The following is an 18,250-nucleotide window of genomic DNA, read 5'->3' as shown; positions in this document are numbered from 1 at the left end:
CCGGCTGGAGCCTGGAACAAAGGCCCAGCCAGCTGCCAGTCAAGGGAAGAACCGAGGACAGGAGGAGCCTGCCTCGGCGTCTCCACCCCGTAGGACGGATAGGCCACCGGAGGTGGTGGACCAGGAGTCTGCGGAGGGGGACGTTACCAACCTGGAGGACCTACCCATCCCGGCCGAGTGGCACGTGGAGGGAGGCCCGTCCAGGGAGGAATTCTGCCAGGGCCAGAGGGAGTGCCCTACCCTTGAGGGGCTGAGGCGACAGGCCGAAGCCCAGGCAGCAGGGAACGTTGAAGGGAACTACAGTGTTTACTGGGAGGATGGCCTCCTCTACAGTGAACCCAAGGCACCCCTACATGGATCGTCACGAGCCTTGGTAGTTCCTCAACGTTATCGAGCCTTCCTTCTGGAGTTGGCTCACGAGATACCATTGGCAGGACACCTGGGGCAAGACAAGACCTTCGCCCGTCTTGTCCCACACTTTTATTGGCCTCAGATGAAAGTGTCGTCCGATACCTACTGCCGGACATGTGTGTCTTGCCAAGCCAGTGGGAAAACAGGGGTGAAGCTGAAAGCTCCCCTGGAACCCCTTCCTGTCGTTAGCACCCCCTTTGAAAGGGTGGGCATCGACATTGTGGGTCCATTAGATCCACCAACTACAGCTGGTCACAGGTTCATCCTGGTTCTGGTGGATCATGCCACACGGTACCCAGAGGCAATACCTCTGAGGACCATAACAGCACCTGTTGTGGCTAGGGCCCTGATGGGAATCTTTACCCGAGTGGGTTTTCCCAAGGAAGTTGTGTCCGACAGGGGGACCAACTTCATGTCAGCATATATGCGGGCAATGTGGAAGGAGTGTGGAGTGACCTACCGGTTCACAACTCCTTACCACCCCCAGACCAATGGTCTGGTGGAGAGGTTTAACAAAACCTTAAAAGGCATGATCAGAAGTCTGCCTGAAAGCCTGCGGAGGAAATGGGACGTCCTCCTACCCTGTTTACTCTTTTCTTACAGGGAAGTGCCACAGAAGGGAGTGGGCTTCAGCCCCTTCGAGCTTCTGTATGGGCACCCTGTACGTGGACCTCTTAACCTGGTGAGAGACGGATGGGAAAGAACTCCCAGAAAGCTCCCCCAGGATGTGGTGAGCTACATGCTGGCCTTCCGGAGCCAAATGGCTAAGTTGTGGAAGCAAGCTTCTGACAACTTGGAAGCCAGCCAAGCAGTGATGAAGGCGTGGTATGACCACAACGCTCACCCGGTGGAGTTGGAGCCTGGCCAGAAGGTGTGGGTGATCGAACCAGGAGAGCTTAGTGCCCTTCAGGATCGCTGGTCAGGACCCTTTGAGGTGTTGGAGAAGAAGGGTAAGGCTACCTACTTAGTGGACCTGAAGACCCCTCGTCAGCCCCTGCGGGTGCTGCATGCCAACCGCCTCAAACCCCACCACGAGAGGCCCGAAGTCATCTTGATGATGGTGACTGACGGAGGAGAGGACGTGGAAAGCGAGCCTCTCCCTGATCTGTTTGCGTCTCAAGAAAAGGATGGGTCGGTGGAGGGAGTGATTCTCTCCCCATCTCTAACTCCTGAACAGCAGGAGGACTGTCGCCAGGTCCTGGGGCAGTACTCTTCGTTGTTCTCCCTTGTCCCGGGTAGGACTCACCTGTGCGTCCATGACGTGGACACAGGAGACAGCCCACCTGTGAAGTCCAAGATCTACCGGATGTCAGACAAGGTGAAGGCCAGCATTCATAGTGAGGTCACTAAGATGCTGGAGCTAGGAGTGATTGAACCTTCTAGCAGCCCCTGGTCCAGTCCGGTGGTGTTAGTACCAAAAGCTGCACCACCGGGTGCCCAACCAGAACTGAGGTTCTGTGTGGACTACCGGGGACTGAATTCAGTGACAAAAACTGATGCTCATCCGATCCCTAGGGCGGATGAATTAATTGACCGGCTGGGAGCTGCCCAATATCTAAGTACCTTTGACCTTACTTCGGGGTACTGGCAGATCTCTTTGACTGATGGAGCAAGGGAAAGGTCAGCCTTCTCCACGCCCAATGGCCACTACCAGTTCTGTGTGATGCCCTTTGGGCTCAAGAACGCACCTGCCACGTTTCAGCGCCTGGTAAACCAGATCCTCACCGGGATGGAGAGTTTCTCTGCTGCTTATCTGGATGACATAGCCGTCTTCAGTAACAGCTGGGAGGATCACTTGCGTCACCTGCAAGCTGTTCTCCAGGCCCTGAGACAAGCTGGATTGACGATCAAGGCCAGCAAGTGCCAGATCGGGCAGGGGTCGGTAGTGTACCTTGGACACTTGGTGGGTAGGGGAACGGTGCAACCCCTCCAGGCGAAGATCGAGGCCATCATGGCCTGGGAACCCCCCAAGACACAGACTGAGGTCCGAGCATTTTTGGGCCTCACGGGATATTACCGCCGCTTCGTGAAGGGGTACGGTACCATCGTAGCCCCCCTCACGGAGCTCACGTCCAAGAAACAACCTCGACGGGTAGTCTGGACGGAGGCTTGTCAGCAAGCCTTTGAGAGATTGAAGAAAGCCATGTGCGAGGCCCCGGTCTTAAGGGCCCCAGACTTTTCCAAGAAGTTCATTGTCCAGACAGATGCATCAGAACATGGCATTGGGGCAGTGTTATCGCAACTCAACGAAGAGGGTCTGGATCAACCCGTGGTCTTCCTATCCCGTTGACTACTTCCCAGGGAACAGAAGTGGAGTGCAATAGAGCGTGAAGCCTTTGCAGTGGTATGGGCTCTGAAGAAGTTGCGGCCATACCTGTTTGGCTCGCACTTCCTGGTTCAGACCGACCACAGACCCCTTCGCTGGCTGATGCAGATGAAGGGGGAGAATCCCAAGTTGTTGAGGTGGTCTATTTCCCTACAGGGGATGGACTTTCAGGTGGAACATCGGCCTGGAGTGGACCACGCCAATGCAGACGGTCTCTCAAGGTATTTCCGCCTTAGTGATGAGAACTCCCAAGGGGTTGGGTAGCTCTCCCCACTTTCAGCTGGGGGGGGACGCGTGTTAGACCTGTCAGCCCTTTGGGTGGTCCCTCCTCATCATTATTTATTTTGTCCCACTTTTGCCTCAACCCAGTTTGAATTTTTCCTTTTTGGGAACCACCAGACTTTTTAGTGTTGCTGCAGATTCAGGGAGCCATTTTAGCTACCCCTGAAACTTCTGTCTGAGGGCCTGGAGCACAAAATGGTGGCCACCTGTGACATCACCAGCATCCACTGGAACCTACCAGCACCTTCCAGAACATTCCGGGAGATTCCAGAACTCTGTGACAGTTGGAGACCGTTTAGAATGTTGGGAGGATAAGAGAGGCAGTTGGCAGTTGGAGCTGGCAGTTGGCACCTGACTGGTGAAGGGAGAGGAGCACAACAGTGAAGGAGGAAGGAGTGAAGCAGCAGGGGTGGAAACTTGTGCCTGGAGTGGGGTCCATAAACCCACCCTTGATACTTGTCCCTACTGATGGATCCCAGCCTATAGCCCTGTGTGGGAAGAAGACAGAAGAAACTTATCCTAAGGACCTGGACAGCAGGAACAGGCCTTAGAACCAAGAAAACAGCAAGATTCTGACCTGAGAACTGGTTTCCCTGGAGTCGGGCGTCGAGTAGCCTGAAGACCTGGAGCCCGAGGTGGAGAAGCGGCGCTGACTGAAGTAGCAGACGTCGTACCCGGAGCCTCCTGAGGTCGTGAGAGGGCGCCGACGGAGGTCGTGAGGAATACCAGAGGTCGAGGAGGGAGTGAACCGAGGTCGAGCGAGCGGCGTCATCGGAGGAGTGAAGTCCGCCCTCCGGAGTCGTCGGAGACCGAGGTAGAGGTGAACCGGAGGTCGGGAGTGAGGATCGCACTCCGGAGTCGCCCGGAGCCTGTGAGGAGGAGCACCGGAGGTCGGGGGTGAGGATCGCACCCCGGAGTCGCCGGAAGTCGACATCGAGGCCAGGCCGGCCGACGTCATCGGAGCCGAGAGCGCCATCGGACCGGAGCCGCCCGAAGTCGACATCGTGAAGAGACTGCCCGACGCCGTCGAATCGGAGGTCGAGATCGAACCGAGGCCACCGACATCGGACCGGAACCGCCTGCCGGCGTCGTCAAAGAACTGACATTGTGCCGAGGCCGCCGAGACCGAACCGGAACCGCCTCACGGCGTCGACACGACTCCAGCGGCGTCGGAACATCAGAAAAAGGGCAGTAAGTGGAGTAGAGGGCGCCTAAGGCCCTGTGGAGACCTGAGAGACTGCTCTAAGGGGCTAGGGAGGTGCTGAAACCAACCTGACTGTGCAAGGGGTGAACTGGGACTAACCTAGAGAGGTTGTGTGGAGAGAGAAAGCCAGGGCACTGGTATTCCCCCCTTTGATCTACCTCAGTTTAGGCCTCAGCCTTGTCCCAGCCAGGGAGTAGCCCCCCTCAAGCCTTCCACAACCCTACAAGCTGTGCCTGGGCCAAATCAGCCCATAAGAATTGAAGTGTCATCTGATTATATGAGGGTTGCTGTATACTTTTAATTATTTATTGGGGGTACTGTATTTATTGAATTTTGACCTATTTATTGCTGCACTATATTTATAGGTCCACAGGACTTGATGGTGTACAATATTTATTGGTACAGTATTTATTGCCTCAAAGTATTTAATTGTCTGTATATATTGCACTTGTATTTATGCCCTGTTATTTATGATCACCCCTATTTATTTCATCAAACAGCCAATATTTATTTGACCTGCACTAATTGAAACTTGTATATTGTGATTGTCTTATTTATTTTTCCAATCAGCAACTAAGAGAAAAAGATAAAGAAGAATATTTTCATAATTTTTACGGTGTAGAGTCGTTTTTGGAACGGATGCACGCATGGTTATTGTATGGGTATATTGTATGCTTAGCACGGTGCCTGTTTCCTGACCACTCGAGCCAAGCTACCACAGTGTGTTCGGGGAGTCCACCACCACCCTGCGGAGTGGGAGTGGGCGTTTCCAACACAGTGTAACACTCAAATACAGCAATTATTAACAGAAAGAGGGGTGAGCCATCCTTTGTAAAGGGCCTTTTCCTGCATTGCAACACCTTTCACTGCTTTTTAGTAACTTGATCTATTTGAGCTAGAAACAAATACTTATGTTAAAATCCACAGATTATGCAGCAGATGGTGGATTATCTAGAAAACGCAGCAAATGCCTAACTATACGGAAAGTGCAGCAGTCAGTGACTGGCTTCCAGGCCTTCCCACAGGAGACTGTGTAAATGCAGTGCTCTGCTCTCCCTTAGAGTTTGTAGCTCACACAGTGCTGTGGTGTAGTTCGAAGTTCACCTCCGTATGTATACCTTGTGAGTAGCATGAGAGTTCAGAGGCCCCAAATTTAGACGCATCAATCCATGCTTCCTCAATAATCCATCCCACCTATCATGACAACATGGGAGAAGAGACTGGAGCAATTGATTTCTGAAAGGATATCAAAAGCTGTTTTACTTAGCTAGGCCTCAACACTCTTATAAGCTCCCCATGCACTTTTAGACATCTAACATCGGAAGGTTTTGCAGTACCTGGGCACATTTTATCAGAAAGAACAGCTACTGGATTTGTCCATTTAGATTGTGACATCTGGTGAAACTATTCTGCTATCCAGGTCCAGAGCTGGAAAATCAGATACTCTTTTACATTAGATACGACACCATAGAATAGTGAGTTTCACTAAAAACGATTTTATTTATAAGTCTTTGTTTTCTGGACAAAACCTAAAAAAAGTAACACCATATTGACATCGTAGAGATAACGCAGCTCTAAAGGAACTGGCAGCCCAATACTTTTCAACAGTTTACAGACCCAAGGGTTCTCACCAATTTAGCTTCCCGAAATAATAAGCGGGAATGGTGGACCTATACATTTTCTTCTTTCTGTATGCAGCACATCTTGGGAATTAACCACTTGACGATATCTGCACCCAAAGGATTGAGGTCCCTTTACAAACACTAATTGGTTAATCATGCAGAAGTGGACAGTACCTTTTTAATGATTATACCTGTGAATGCATGTTAGATGTAAAAAAGAAACCTTTTAGAAAGTCCTGAGACTTTGCAACACCTCCTGAAACCCTCCCCTTCGGGTGTGACTAATGACTGCTTAACCTCACGGATTCTTGAGATTTTTGTATGACTGGGGCAGCAGAACTGGGAATTCCCACAACATTTCTAGACGGAATGGGGACCAGGCTTAAGACTTCCATAAAAGGGAAATCAAAATGAGGTTCACTTTCTGCCAATTGACTTGAGAAGTCTCTCTCTGGATCAGAGAAAGGCATAATTGAGGTCTGTCTCAAAAACGTGTTTGTTGCAGCGCTTTCAGATCCTGTCTCCAACTGAAAAGAACTGTGGAAGTTGTCCAAGTGTGATCCAAATAGATCTACTTGGAAAGATCCTAGTGTCCAATGAGGGTATGACCAGTTCTGAGATAGAATATCTAGTTGCTGCCATCCTCCAAAAATCAGAAGTACAAATCTGGTACCATGTTGGACTGCACCCAGCAAGTTTGCGGTCTACGCCAACAATTGTCATTGAATGCAATGATGCCAAAACTCCTTTGTTACGCTTGAAACTATTATAGACTTCCCCCAGCGAATTGTTTTATAGGATCGCCAAGATATAGTCTATCCTCTGGACGACGCAGCATCACTTAAGGATGCACTATTCATACTTTTGAATATTGAAGCTGAATTATTTGGGATAGTCTGATATACCCAACCTCCGAATATCAAAGAAACATTCTGTAGGATTTACTTTCCGCTGATGCATGCTCACTTGCACAGCTAGGCCAGGTTTGAATTCAAAAGTAAAATGGTTTATATGATAAAATGTGATTCTGTGTGGCTTTTTTTTTTTAATACAACACAGTACATGTCTCATACCTTTTGGGTAAGAACAGGAAAAAGTTAAATGATTCCTGTGCAGACAGATTAATCTCCATGCAGACAACCCCCCAAAATATGCAGATTAGAAGAGTATTAATGGATATTTATTATTTTTATAAATTTACTTGGGTACTCCTGGGTTTTTTTGTGAATCCCCAGAAAGTTGGAATTCGGGGAAATCTGTTGGCTAAAATCTCTAAAGCCTAGATTTCCAACCTTTCAATAAAATTCAGTGACTCAGGCCATTAAAGATTATTTTGCAAGTAAAGATATACCTGACCAGTCTCTAAAACGTTTATTTGGGAAATATTTTAAGATGTTTCTAATGCCTACAGAGTTTCACCCTATTCCTTTAGTTGAGCGTTAAATGTCTTTCAAATATCCTTTATCAGACAGCCGCAGGAGCTTTTTCGTGGGCTTAATGCAGAAAGGCTAAGCTAGTAAGATTTCACAGATTCTACATTTTGTAAATACTTTTTCCTTTTTTCTCCATTCTTTCATTGATGAAAGCCTGGCTAATCTGCTATCTCTTTCTGTTTTACCCTTTCTAGCCTATCCTGAATACAAGGCACTTGCTTCTGGGTTGCCTTTAGCCCTAGCTCATGCCTGTGCAGTAGGGATTATAGCTTTTCTCAGAGGTCCTTGGAATCTTGTATTAATTACAAAACATTTACTATCCCGGGGAAAGTAGATTGAGCAACAACAGAGACAACTTGCAGCTTAGAGCTGCCAAAATAGTATGGCTGTGAATACTCATGTTCATTTATTAAGCTATTTTGACAAGAATGGGTACATAAGAGCAAAATGGCACTATTACCAAGGATGAACCCTAGAAAGGTAAATATTATCCTGAAAAAATCGTAGGCAATAGGCTTTTTATTACCTTCTTGAGAGACTGTATGTGCACCAGAGTTAGGCTGCGTTGTTGGCTAATGTTTGTTTAACTTACCAGTTGATGGAACATCAGCAAACCTTCTGTGATTAAATCTGTAGATTCTTGCATGATAAATTAAATATTAAAATAAATAGGTCAAGAGAGGCCACTAATCTTGTTGAGTTTCAATGTTTGCATGCTTCTTCTTTGACTATTCTTAGGCCAGCCACCCTATTAGCTTTTTTTTTTTAACAAGAGCTCTTTGTAAGTTTTGAAAATATAGCTTTTGATATGGGTACTACAAGGTCTATGACAGAATTTGGTATAAGAAGACCATGTCAACACAGGCACATAAAATTTCTTCCCAAAAGAGTTTTCAGGAGGGCCTGTTGGTCAGTGCATCATTCAAATTCCCTTGGAACCCAGCAGGTTTCCTACCTACAGAGGTTTCTTTAAAAGAGTACCATGTTTGCCTCCTAACGAAGCTATCAATGGGACAGTTCTTTAGCCAAGCATGGGAATCTATGGCAGGTACCAACACTAGGGAACCACTGTTACATGCCACTAAAATATTCTCCTTTCTATGGAATCAATGTGTGTGGTATTTATATAGGGCAAACCAAGTCGGAGGCAGCAGAGAAAGCCCTGGTTGTTTTAACATGTTTATTTTGATTGTCTTTTCAGGAGACTTTCCCTTTCCACCAACTGCATTGAGAAAATTGCCAATCTAAATGCCTTGAGTAAGTGAAGATATACTGATTGTTGTTCTTGCTTATTTAATTTCACGTGAGACAATGCTACTGTAGCCTATAAATGTCTCCTATATCAGTTGCACAGGCCTCATTTATCAAAATGTTAATTGGTTCTCATCCTTGACATTGCCAGAACTATTCCCTTGCTATATGGACCTATAGGAAGCCAGTGAGCGTGATACATTTCTTGATATCGGGTGAATTTCCCCCTTGGGCCTTCAACAGAAGAGTGTTTTTTTGCTGTGGTGATTCAATGTACTTCTGAGGTCCTGGACCTACAACAGCCTCTGTGAGATTGAAACGAATGTCCTCACAGAAGTTCTAAAGCCTGGGCTGGCTTGCCTGCTTTTTTGAGCTCCTTGTCCCATTCATTCATTGAAGCCCTGATAATTTATCTAAACCTTGCTCTTGCTGATTTTCTGCTGTAGTATCCTATTCTAAAAAGTCTGGTGGTCCAGTCTTCCACCAACAAGTTGAACTCCAATTTATTCCCTACAACACCCCCACCCATCCGCACCCACCTCCCCACGCCCCAGAGAGGTAGTCAAAGAGGATTGAAACATTCAGGAAACAAATGTTCTCTTTGGCAGCCTAGCCTTGAGGTCAGTCATTACGGTTTGCCTACTGGGCTGATGTACACATGCACTTTGGGTCATGGCCAGTGAGATGTTGCCGGTGGTTCCAGAGGAATTTAGGTTCTCCCTGGCTCAAACCATTAAGGATCATCCGGATTTGGCCAAACGTGTCATTTGTTTTGGCCTTGTTACTACCTATTGCTTGGGATGCACAGTTGACTTCAGTATAGTGTTCCGTCACCATGTGTGGATGAGGACCTCCCGGTTTTCGAGAGATGTTCTTGCATCACTAATGGATATGCCTTTCAATAGATTCCACATATTTCCCAAAAACATTTAAAGGGGAGCCGGGCCATGGCCTATTCTGTAGGCCTCTTAATCCCTGCCAGACAGGTTATCTACCAGTTTGAACCTTTTCCTAGGCTATTCAAGAAGGCTAGTGTATAGGCAGCGCAGTCCCCTTCGCCCACCATAGCAGTCACCACAGTCATTTCGTTACGAGAGCAGGGGACTAGGAAGGAGCCACACAGGCACCTACAAGCACAAATTTTCTCAGTTCCTCTTCCCTGAGGAATCAGCTGTCAAGCTCCTTTAGTTTAACCTTGGGTTGGTTATCCATCCTGTGGGAGGCAGGATCCAACAGGTTGACAATCCATCACATTAGACGGATGGGTCCTCCAGATCGTTCAGCATGGCTATGCCATTCTGCTCCTATGTTACCCACTGCAGCTTTTTCCTGTATCGGAGAAGTTCTTGGAAGAACAACTTTCCATCTTGCTGCTACCCCTCTCAATATATCCTCTACTTCCACTCTTGAGCTCATCCCAAACCTCATTTTACTACTCTCTCCAGTCCGCTGCCCTATTTCTTACTCCATACCTCTCTCAATATATCTTCTACCTCCACTGTGACTCATCCCAAACCCCATTCTGCTACTATTCCCCCCTCTACTGTTCCTTGCATCATCTCACATCTCTTTTATTATTCAGATCTCCCAAATAGGCCTTTCTAAACCCTTCCCTCATGTATCTCTCCTGGACTCATCCAATGCCTCATCTTTCTACCTAACCCACTTCTAGAGACTCTTCCCACTCCATCTCTTCTTTTCTCATCCCAAACCTCCTCCTACTGCTATGAATTGCAAATAAACACATTCTAGACCCTTCCCTCTTCTATCACTCCACTGTTCCTTTTCAATCCAAATAACAGACTTGCATGTCCACCGTTCAAATTAATTTCATATTCTCCTATACTACTTCACCACTAATCCTTTTTGGGTTCCAGAGTAGCATACTACTCGTCACAAAGCGCTTTGACACCTCGTCAGGGGTAGTGAGCGCTATATAAATGCAATTACAATTTGTTGTTACTCCAGCTATTTCCATGTGCCGAAGAAGGATGGAGGCCTCTGTCCTATTTTAGATCTTCTGCCTCTGAATGCCTCCCTGCTGAATGAAAGCATCAAAATGCTCAAGTTGGCCCAGATTCTGTCTGCCCTAGATCCATGTGGTTTGATGGGGACTTTGGGCCAACAGGCCACCTTTTTTCATATACCCGTCCTGCAGCCCCACAGACACCTGCTTTTTAATGCAGGCCAGGAGCATTTTCATGTGTTCCCTTTTGACCTCCCCATCGCCCCTCGGGTGTTCACAAAAGTTTGGGCACACAAGTTTTCACCTACCTTAATGACTGGCTTTTGAAGGCAGGCTCGCAACAGTCAGCCGGGGATCACCCCCAGACAACGGCGAACCTGTGGACATCTTTTGGGTTCTTGATCAACTTGCAGAACTTGCACATGACTCCTTCACAGAGACTTTCTTTTATTGAAGCTCTCTGACACTGTGCAGTTAAGGACCAAGCTAGGAGTCTAGTACATTCAGGCTATGATCCTGATGTTTCAGCCTTGGTCCTAGGTCTGTGTGAGATTGGTTCTGAGCCTTTTTGTCTGTTAGCATTTGGCATTCTGCTTGCCGACTATGCCAGGTGGGATATACAGACTTTGCTGTGTAATCTCAAGTCTCGTTGGGCCTCGCACCAAGGAACTCTGTCAGAATAAATCCAGCTTTCGAAGGGGACTGCAGGAGATGTGCAGTGGTGGCCGCTTGACTACAATTCGACCAGAGGAAGACCCCTGACCCTGCCCTACCCAGAGCTAACTGTGGTGACCGATGAATCACTGCTGGGTTGGGGAGGTCATATGGGGAGGTGGATCAAAAAACTAGTCTCCAGCAGAAACGTAGCTCCATATAAATTAGTTGGTATTGTGGGCTACTCACCTGGGCTCAAAGCCTTCCTATCATCCATGAAGGGGAGGCTGGTGCCTATTCTCACAGACTACACCACTGCCATATGGTACTACACTAAGCAGGGCAAAGCAGGGAATGGGTCCCGTGGCAAGAGACACTATGCTAATTAAATGCCAGAGTGTATGAACTCGGACAAATGGCGGTTGCACCTCGAGGTGGCACAGGGCATCTTCTGACAGGGAGGGGGGGCCCTGTCTGGATCTTTTGACCACCATTGAGAATGTGCAGTGTAAACTATTCTGCGTGTTGGAGTTCCCAAGAAAGCTCTTTCCAGGGGACGCATTTTTGCAGAGTGGAGCATGGGACTCCTGTATGACTTTCCACCCCAATTTCCTGCCTCAATCTGAAGGTCAAGAATGACCAGATCGTAATCATCCTAAATTGCAGCAGAGTATGGTAACCAGAACTTTTGGGCCTCAGCATCTGAACTCTAATCAGGTACAGCCTTGACTGGATCTTCTGCAGCAGTGCTCAGAAAGGCCACCTCACATTTTTCAGACGTTAATTCAATATGACTTTTTTTGTTCGGCGCACACCATGGATACGTCCTAAATACTGTTGTGTGGTGTATTAGAGCATACTTTTCTCCAGGAATTTCTTCGGTTAAAATCCATATGCAATAGTCATGGATTAGGAGGAGTAAATAAGTCCTGTTATGACGTCATTCCTGTTCTATGTGGGTGTTAATAGTTTGCATTATGATCAAAACCTTTACATTGATTTTCACCATTTAGGGTTCTCTGTATTATCATAGCTCTCACAAATTCACTGCTTGTGCAATTTAGGCAGGGCCAGTACCCGAAAGCTCAGCCTGTGGTAATGGACGAGCATGGCTTTGCTGGATTCGATAATCCAGGCTTGGGACATAAGTATAAATGACAGTGTCCGATGTCCTGGATTTGCAGCTTTCTGTATTTGATCAAATTTGGCGATGTTCAGCTGCACTCCCTTCTGAATACACTATATCTATTGAAGGCATGTTGCATGTCACAGAGTTTATGCAGATTTTCAGAGTGCATCAAAGCCTCTGAATAGTCTGAGAAATGGTAAGAATTGTAAGATAAGATTTAGACAAGAGCAGGAGGAGAGAGATGGGGGCATAGCTAGGTAAGGAGGCCAAACATAGAAATAAAGAAAATATTGGGAACAGTGCCACACAGAGTGAGAAAGATGAACTAAGAATGTACACAGCTAAAGCCATAAAACAAAAATAGATAAGACCAGAAGGGAGAATGACCAGAGAGGTGGAAATGAGAGAAAAGTAGTTGATTTAAGAGAAATAGGAGTTAACCAGTGACTGGAAAGAATGGATACGACAAAAAGCGATCAGCGTTAGAGATGACCATGGGTTCAGTCACCAGGAATGACAGTTCTTGAATTGGAAAATGCCCAGATCAGGTATTTATTATTTTGTAGTACTTATTGTCGGCTCAGAAGAGCCAGTACCCTTCCTCTGACATTTAAGCGAGGTTAGGAATAGGATTGCCAGGTTTATCTGTTCCTTTCACTTCCTTGCTGCAAGACAATAGAAATTGGTATGTGTTCAACTCACTCTTTTGCTTTCTTATCTTTTGATATTCAAGCCGCGTTCAGATCACTAGCATAGTGCAATAGTTTACGTGAGGGGTCTTCACTTTTTTATGTGGCTATGAATTCAATTCCATTAACATCTAAATGGTTTCCTATTCCCTTCTGCAGAGAACCTGCGAATCCTGTCCTTGGGGCGAAACAATATAAAGAACCTTAATGGCCTGGTATGTCTCATTATTTTGTATTTGTTTCTGCACTTTGGTGTTATATTGATGGATATTAAGACTGTTGGCAATTAACAGAAGTGATGCGCATACAACAAAATTATGAAAGACACATGAGGCAATTTATAGTCAAAAAACATTTGTGCCAGATGCTGAGGTGTGCAATTTACACAAAGAATGCCTTAGCTTCACGTTTGCAAATTTCTTTTCAGTGTTTAAAGTGTGCATTTCTGTGTGGAGGCTCTGGGGCTGTTCAGGGAATGCAATACAGGTTTTACTGTGGTTACTCTCCCTCACATTTAAACTAACCACTCAAACCTCTCAACTGATTACTTTGCCAAATTCTTGCATTGTCAGACTTTTAATATTAAGTCCACTCTGTATCGTGTTTACTGCCCTTCAGCTGTCCTACATTCATTCCCATGTACAACCCACCTTCACTTACATCTTGACTATGTCCTTGGAAAAAAATAATCCCCTTATTCTTATGCTTCTTCTTACCCTTTTTGCCATCCAATCAGCAAGCTTCTTGCCCTTCTAATGGGTCATCACTTCTCTTGAGTCAATCCGTCGTGGACCACAACATTTCTCGAAAATGTATTGAGGCCACTGTGGTACCACCACTGCTGAAATAAGCTATAGTTGACCCCTTATCAGTGGCCATTTTTTCCTGAAATCCTGAAGTATTTTTTTTCAACAGTACTACTCTTTATCTAGCTATACAAAATCCTCATGATTTTCTCCAGTCCAGCTTCCATGCTTTCCAGCCTGCTGAGACCGTTCTCTCTCATGTCTTCAATTACATTACTCCAACCTTCGATCGACTATACTTCTCCTCAATATATTTGCTTCTTTTGATCTAGAGGAGCACTCCATCTTACTTGGTGCTCTTACCTCTCATAGTATTGGCAGATTTTTTCTCATGTGGTTCTCCGCCTATCTCCCCAGTTGTTTCTTCTCTGATGATGCGTGCCTGTTCCTCATTCTGACCTTTCATAATTGATTCATCCAAGGCTCAACCTTGAGCACTTTTCTTCTCATTTAAACCTATCTCCTAGGGTAACATCTCATTATTCGGGTTCCTCTATCACCTCTGTACCAACAGCACCCAAATATCTTTTCTCTTGTTGTCAGCGCAAACTCCACACTTGAATCTCCATCTGTCTCCTTGCTACGAGGCACTGGTTCCCTCAGGTTAAGCTACTGGAACTGGAAAAACATCAATGTTGTACATCCTCTAATCGATCTCACCTAACTCCACTAATGTGTACCTCCCTCATTTCTCCTCTGTCAGAAAAACCTATTCCTACCTCCCAGTCCAACCCACCACGTCCTCTTAAACACACCTGTCATGAGCAACCTAGTGCTTCCCTCCACCCTGTTCATTGCACCCTCTGCACCCATCCTAACCCGACATGACCTTGAAATCCTAAAGAAAAATGTACAATGTGTATGTGCCGTACAGCATTTGTTCCACATAGGCACACTACAATTTAATGTACTGCACAGCATCGCTCTGCTCTGCACTCGCGCTCTCTCTATCCCACTGTAACCTAATATAGCATCATTCACAATTGAATCAAGACTCTGAAATTATCATGCTTAACGGATGGAGGTCTCCGTCCTTCACTCTTTCATGTGTCGTGAACATGCTCATATACATACACCTTATTCCAGCTCTCTGCTCTTTTTCTTTCTTTTGAGGTCTCTCTCTCTCGCTCTCTCTGTATACCAAGTGTAAAAAATAGAAGCCCAGATTAGGAAAGGGTTTCAGTGGCATAGTAAACCAGTCTTCGCACTGAGGGACTCCATGAACATGGCATAATAAAACCTCCTTCTGGGGATTTTCTCACTGCAAAAAATGGGTAAAGTTGGATAGAAAAGAGAAGTGACCGCTATGGATGCCATGTGGGATGTTTGTTGGAAGCTGATGTCTGCTTATCCTGATCCCCTTAAAAGTAGGAGCCCAGCCATGTAAGAGGGTAATATAATATGTACACTTCTTGCTATGAACCCCTGCAGGACCAAAACAAAACACATATAAGATAAATAAGGTTGCAGAACAAACCTCATACAGAGGTATTTTTCCCAAGCTAGTCACTTACCAAATGCTTTATGAATGTCGCTGTAGCCATAACCCGTACTACCGGAAGAATTCCTCAGTGCCCTCCTCCAGAGATACGTGAGCACCGTGAAACACTGGCAAGTCAAGGCTCCGCAATGAGGAGTCAGTGGGAGAAACCACTGAGGATTGTACGCCATGAAAACCATGCAGCACAGGATTACAACTGACTGAGAGGAAATCGACCTCAAGGAGTGAGGAATGGAGGAAAACAAACAAGGGTGCGCTAGTCACTGAGTGGGTACTAATGGCAGCAGGAGCCATGCAACTCAGATAAGTTGTGAGGCATCCTTTTGGCACCTGTTTGTTCCTGCTGCAGCTACTTATCCTTCCCCGGAAACTACCTTGCCAGGTTTCCGTTTGACTTTGTCTGATTTGCCCAAGTAAAGACTGCCATGGAAGTGCCACCCGTGTCTCAGCCCCAGCCTCTACTGACCTGTTCTCCAAGATCTCCAGTCTTACTTTGTTCCTATCTTTTATATCTGTATTTCACTGCTCAAGATAAGCTCAGACCTTGCCCGCATAATTATGATATGGTTACCCCTAACAAAGCCTAACCATATGTCTGCAGCACAATTTGTATATTCCTAACTTAACTGCCTCTTCTGCTGGTCTCCCACAGGACAACCAAGACTGAATAATCACCCTCTAGAAAACCACACAACACCAGCCTAATAAAGGCGATTTTAAAGAATAACTAGATTTAATCTGAAGTTTCCAAACTTCTAGATCCAAACCTGCTTTCAATACATTTTAGACAGTCGAAACCACACACAACCAGGGAAACTCTGATAACACATATTTGGGCTTTCATTGTTGAGTCAATAGCATTTTATGCCAGCCATTACACCAAAAAACATATTTTCAATTCACGTACAAATTGTCATACTAAAGAAGCACATGCTGGACAGAACAACTCTTGCCATCATGTGCACAACACAGGATCAGAGCCATGTAGTTACACTGTTCTATGGGAACACATGGAAACCCATCTGGAGAAGCTGGGGATGGGGTCAAATCTCAAGTGGGAGTAAAGGGGGAAACTATGACTCCCTTATTCTTCTATCTGCAATTGTTTGTGCACAATTAGACAGAGAAGTAAGAGCTTTTTGCATTATAAGATGGGGGATTGTTGCCTACAAAGTCATGGTGTTGGAAGTCATCCTCTGTTAAAATGTACTGCATGAGGATGCAAGGGACACAGGCTCCCTGAGCATTGGTGTGGCAGGTAGTTCAAAGCCTGCAGCTAGGGGAGATGGGGCAGGAGGTAAGGGAGGTTAGGGGAGTTAGTTTGCATAACAATGCACATACATGTCATTAGAAATAGTGCTTCAGGCACACATCGATAGCTGCACTGCTATTGGAACACAATAATAGAGACCTATGCATGGACTAATGTTAATGAATGAGGTAAGGCTCTATCGTAATAAGTAAATTAAAAGAGGAATTCTAAACCAGGTGCTTAATCAATCAATCATAGCATTTGTAAAGCGCACTACATACCTGCAAGGGTCTCAAGACGCTGGGGGGGGGGGAGGGGGGGGAATGCTGCTACTGTTCGAAGAGACAGGTCTTGAGGAGTCTCCTGAATGTTAGGAGCTCTTCGGTCTGCCGTAGGTGGATGGGGAGGGTGTTCCACGTCTTGGCGGCGAGGTGGGAGAATGATCTGCCGCCGGCGGTCACTCTTCGAATGCGGGGGACGGTGGCGAGGGTGCGGTCTGCGGGATGTAGCTGGCGGGTGGGGGTGTAGAGGCGGAGTCTGCTGTTGAGGTACGCTGGTCCGGTGTCGTGGAGTGCCTTGTGTGCGTGGGTAAGGAGCTTGAAGGTTATCCTCTTGTTGATGGGGAGCCAGTGCAGGTCTCTCAGGTAGGGTGTGATGTGGCTGTGGCGGGGGATGTCGAGGATCAGGCGTGCGAAGGCGCTCTGGATGCGTTGGAGCCGATTCAGGAGTTTGGCCGGGGCTCCTGCGTAGAGTGCGTTGCCGTAGTCCAGTCCACTGCTGACGAGGGCCTGGGTGACCGTCCTTCTAGTTTCGGTGGGGATCCACTTGAAGATCCTGCGAAGCATGCGGAGGGTGTTGAAGCAGAAGGAGGAGACAGCGTTGACCTGCTTCGTCTTGGAGAGGGTGGAGTCGAGGACCCCTAGGTTTCGTGCGTGGTCGGTGGGTGTAGGGGGTGCTCCTAGTGCTGTCTGCTACCAGGAGTCGTCCCAGGCCGAGGGGATGGGACCGGGGATGAGGACCACCGTTTTTAAGATACAACACAGATGTGATGCCACCAAAGAAACACACCTGAGGGGCACACACTGTCCAGGCTCGGGAGAGGAAACTATCAACTGATAGCCCCAGCGGAGTTTGCATTTGGCTCTAGAGGGGCAGAGATAGTAGATAAAAAGTCCACTCAATTAATAATTGGATCCGCAGGGACTGCTGTGCAATGACAACGGCAACATTATCATGGAATGGAGACCTACTGACTCTCCTTTTGGTGTACATTCCACCAATACCTCAACCATGATTCTTGATTAGCTGGGTAACTTGCTGGTGCAATATTTATATGGATTATCGGTGCTGGGATGGGACCTCAATCATATGATGACAGATGACTTGGATTGACTCTTACATATGGAGGGGAGAAATTACTCTTGTTTGCAGCACTTCATGGAAACCTTTGATCTGGTTCATAAAATATCTTGAGTCATCGACTATAGCAAATACGTCCCTTACTCTAATTGAATCCTGGTCTGAGTTCACAAATGGCCTACTAACATTTTTAGTAAAACCGCAGCCCCAGCATGGGCAGCTCTGTAAAAAAGGCTTTGTTCCGATGAAGAGCTACAAACTTATTTTGCTTAAAAGTGAGCTCAATAGATGCAGAAGAGTTATGGGTAAGGACCCAATGAAGAGAAGAGATCAAATCAACACGTAAGAGCAAAAGGCAATGCCTT

General features: G+C 46.6%; 1 protein-coding gene and 1 long non-coding RNA gene across 4 annotated transcripts in view; one reads left to right on the top strand and one right to left on the bottom strand.

Moving 5' to 3' along the window:
- The window catches only part of DNAL1 (dynein axonemal light chain 1), a 281,387-nt gene that overhangs the window by 168,198 nt on the left and 94,939 nt on the right, over positions 1–18,250 (top strand). For all 3 annotated transcript variants that reach the window (XM_085627053.1, XM_085627054.1, XM_085627055.1), the window contains exons 4-5: positions 8,480–8,535; positions 13,127–13,182. In XM_085627053.1, coding sequence (XP_085483179.1) covers positions 8,480–8,535; positions 13,127–13,182 — 112 coding nt within the window. The remainder of the gene's footprint in view (positions 1–8,479; positions 8,536–13,126; positions 13,183–18,250) is intronic.
- The window catches only part of LOC146799491 (uncharacterized), a 246,151-nt gene that overhangs the window by 210,003 nt on the left and 17,898 nt on the right, over positions 1–18,250 (bottom strand). The window lies entirely within an intron of this gene.

The sequence above is a fragment of the Triturus cristatus genome, chromosome 9 (genome assembly GCF_964204655.1).
Source record: "Triturus cristatus chromosome 9, aTriCri1.1, whole genome shotgun sequence".
Lineage (NCBI taxonomy): Eukaryota > Metazoa > Chordata > Amphibia > Caudata > Salamandridae > Triturus > Triturus cristatus.
This window is presented reverse-complemented; position numbering and strand designations above follow the sequence as displayed.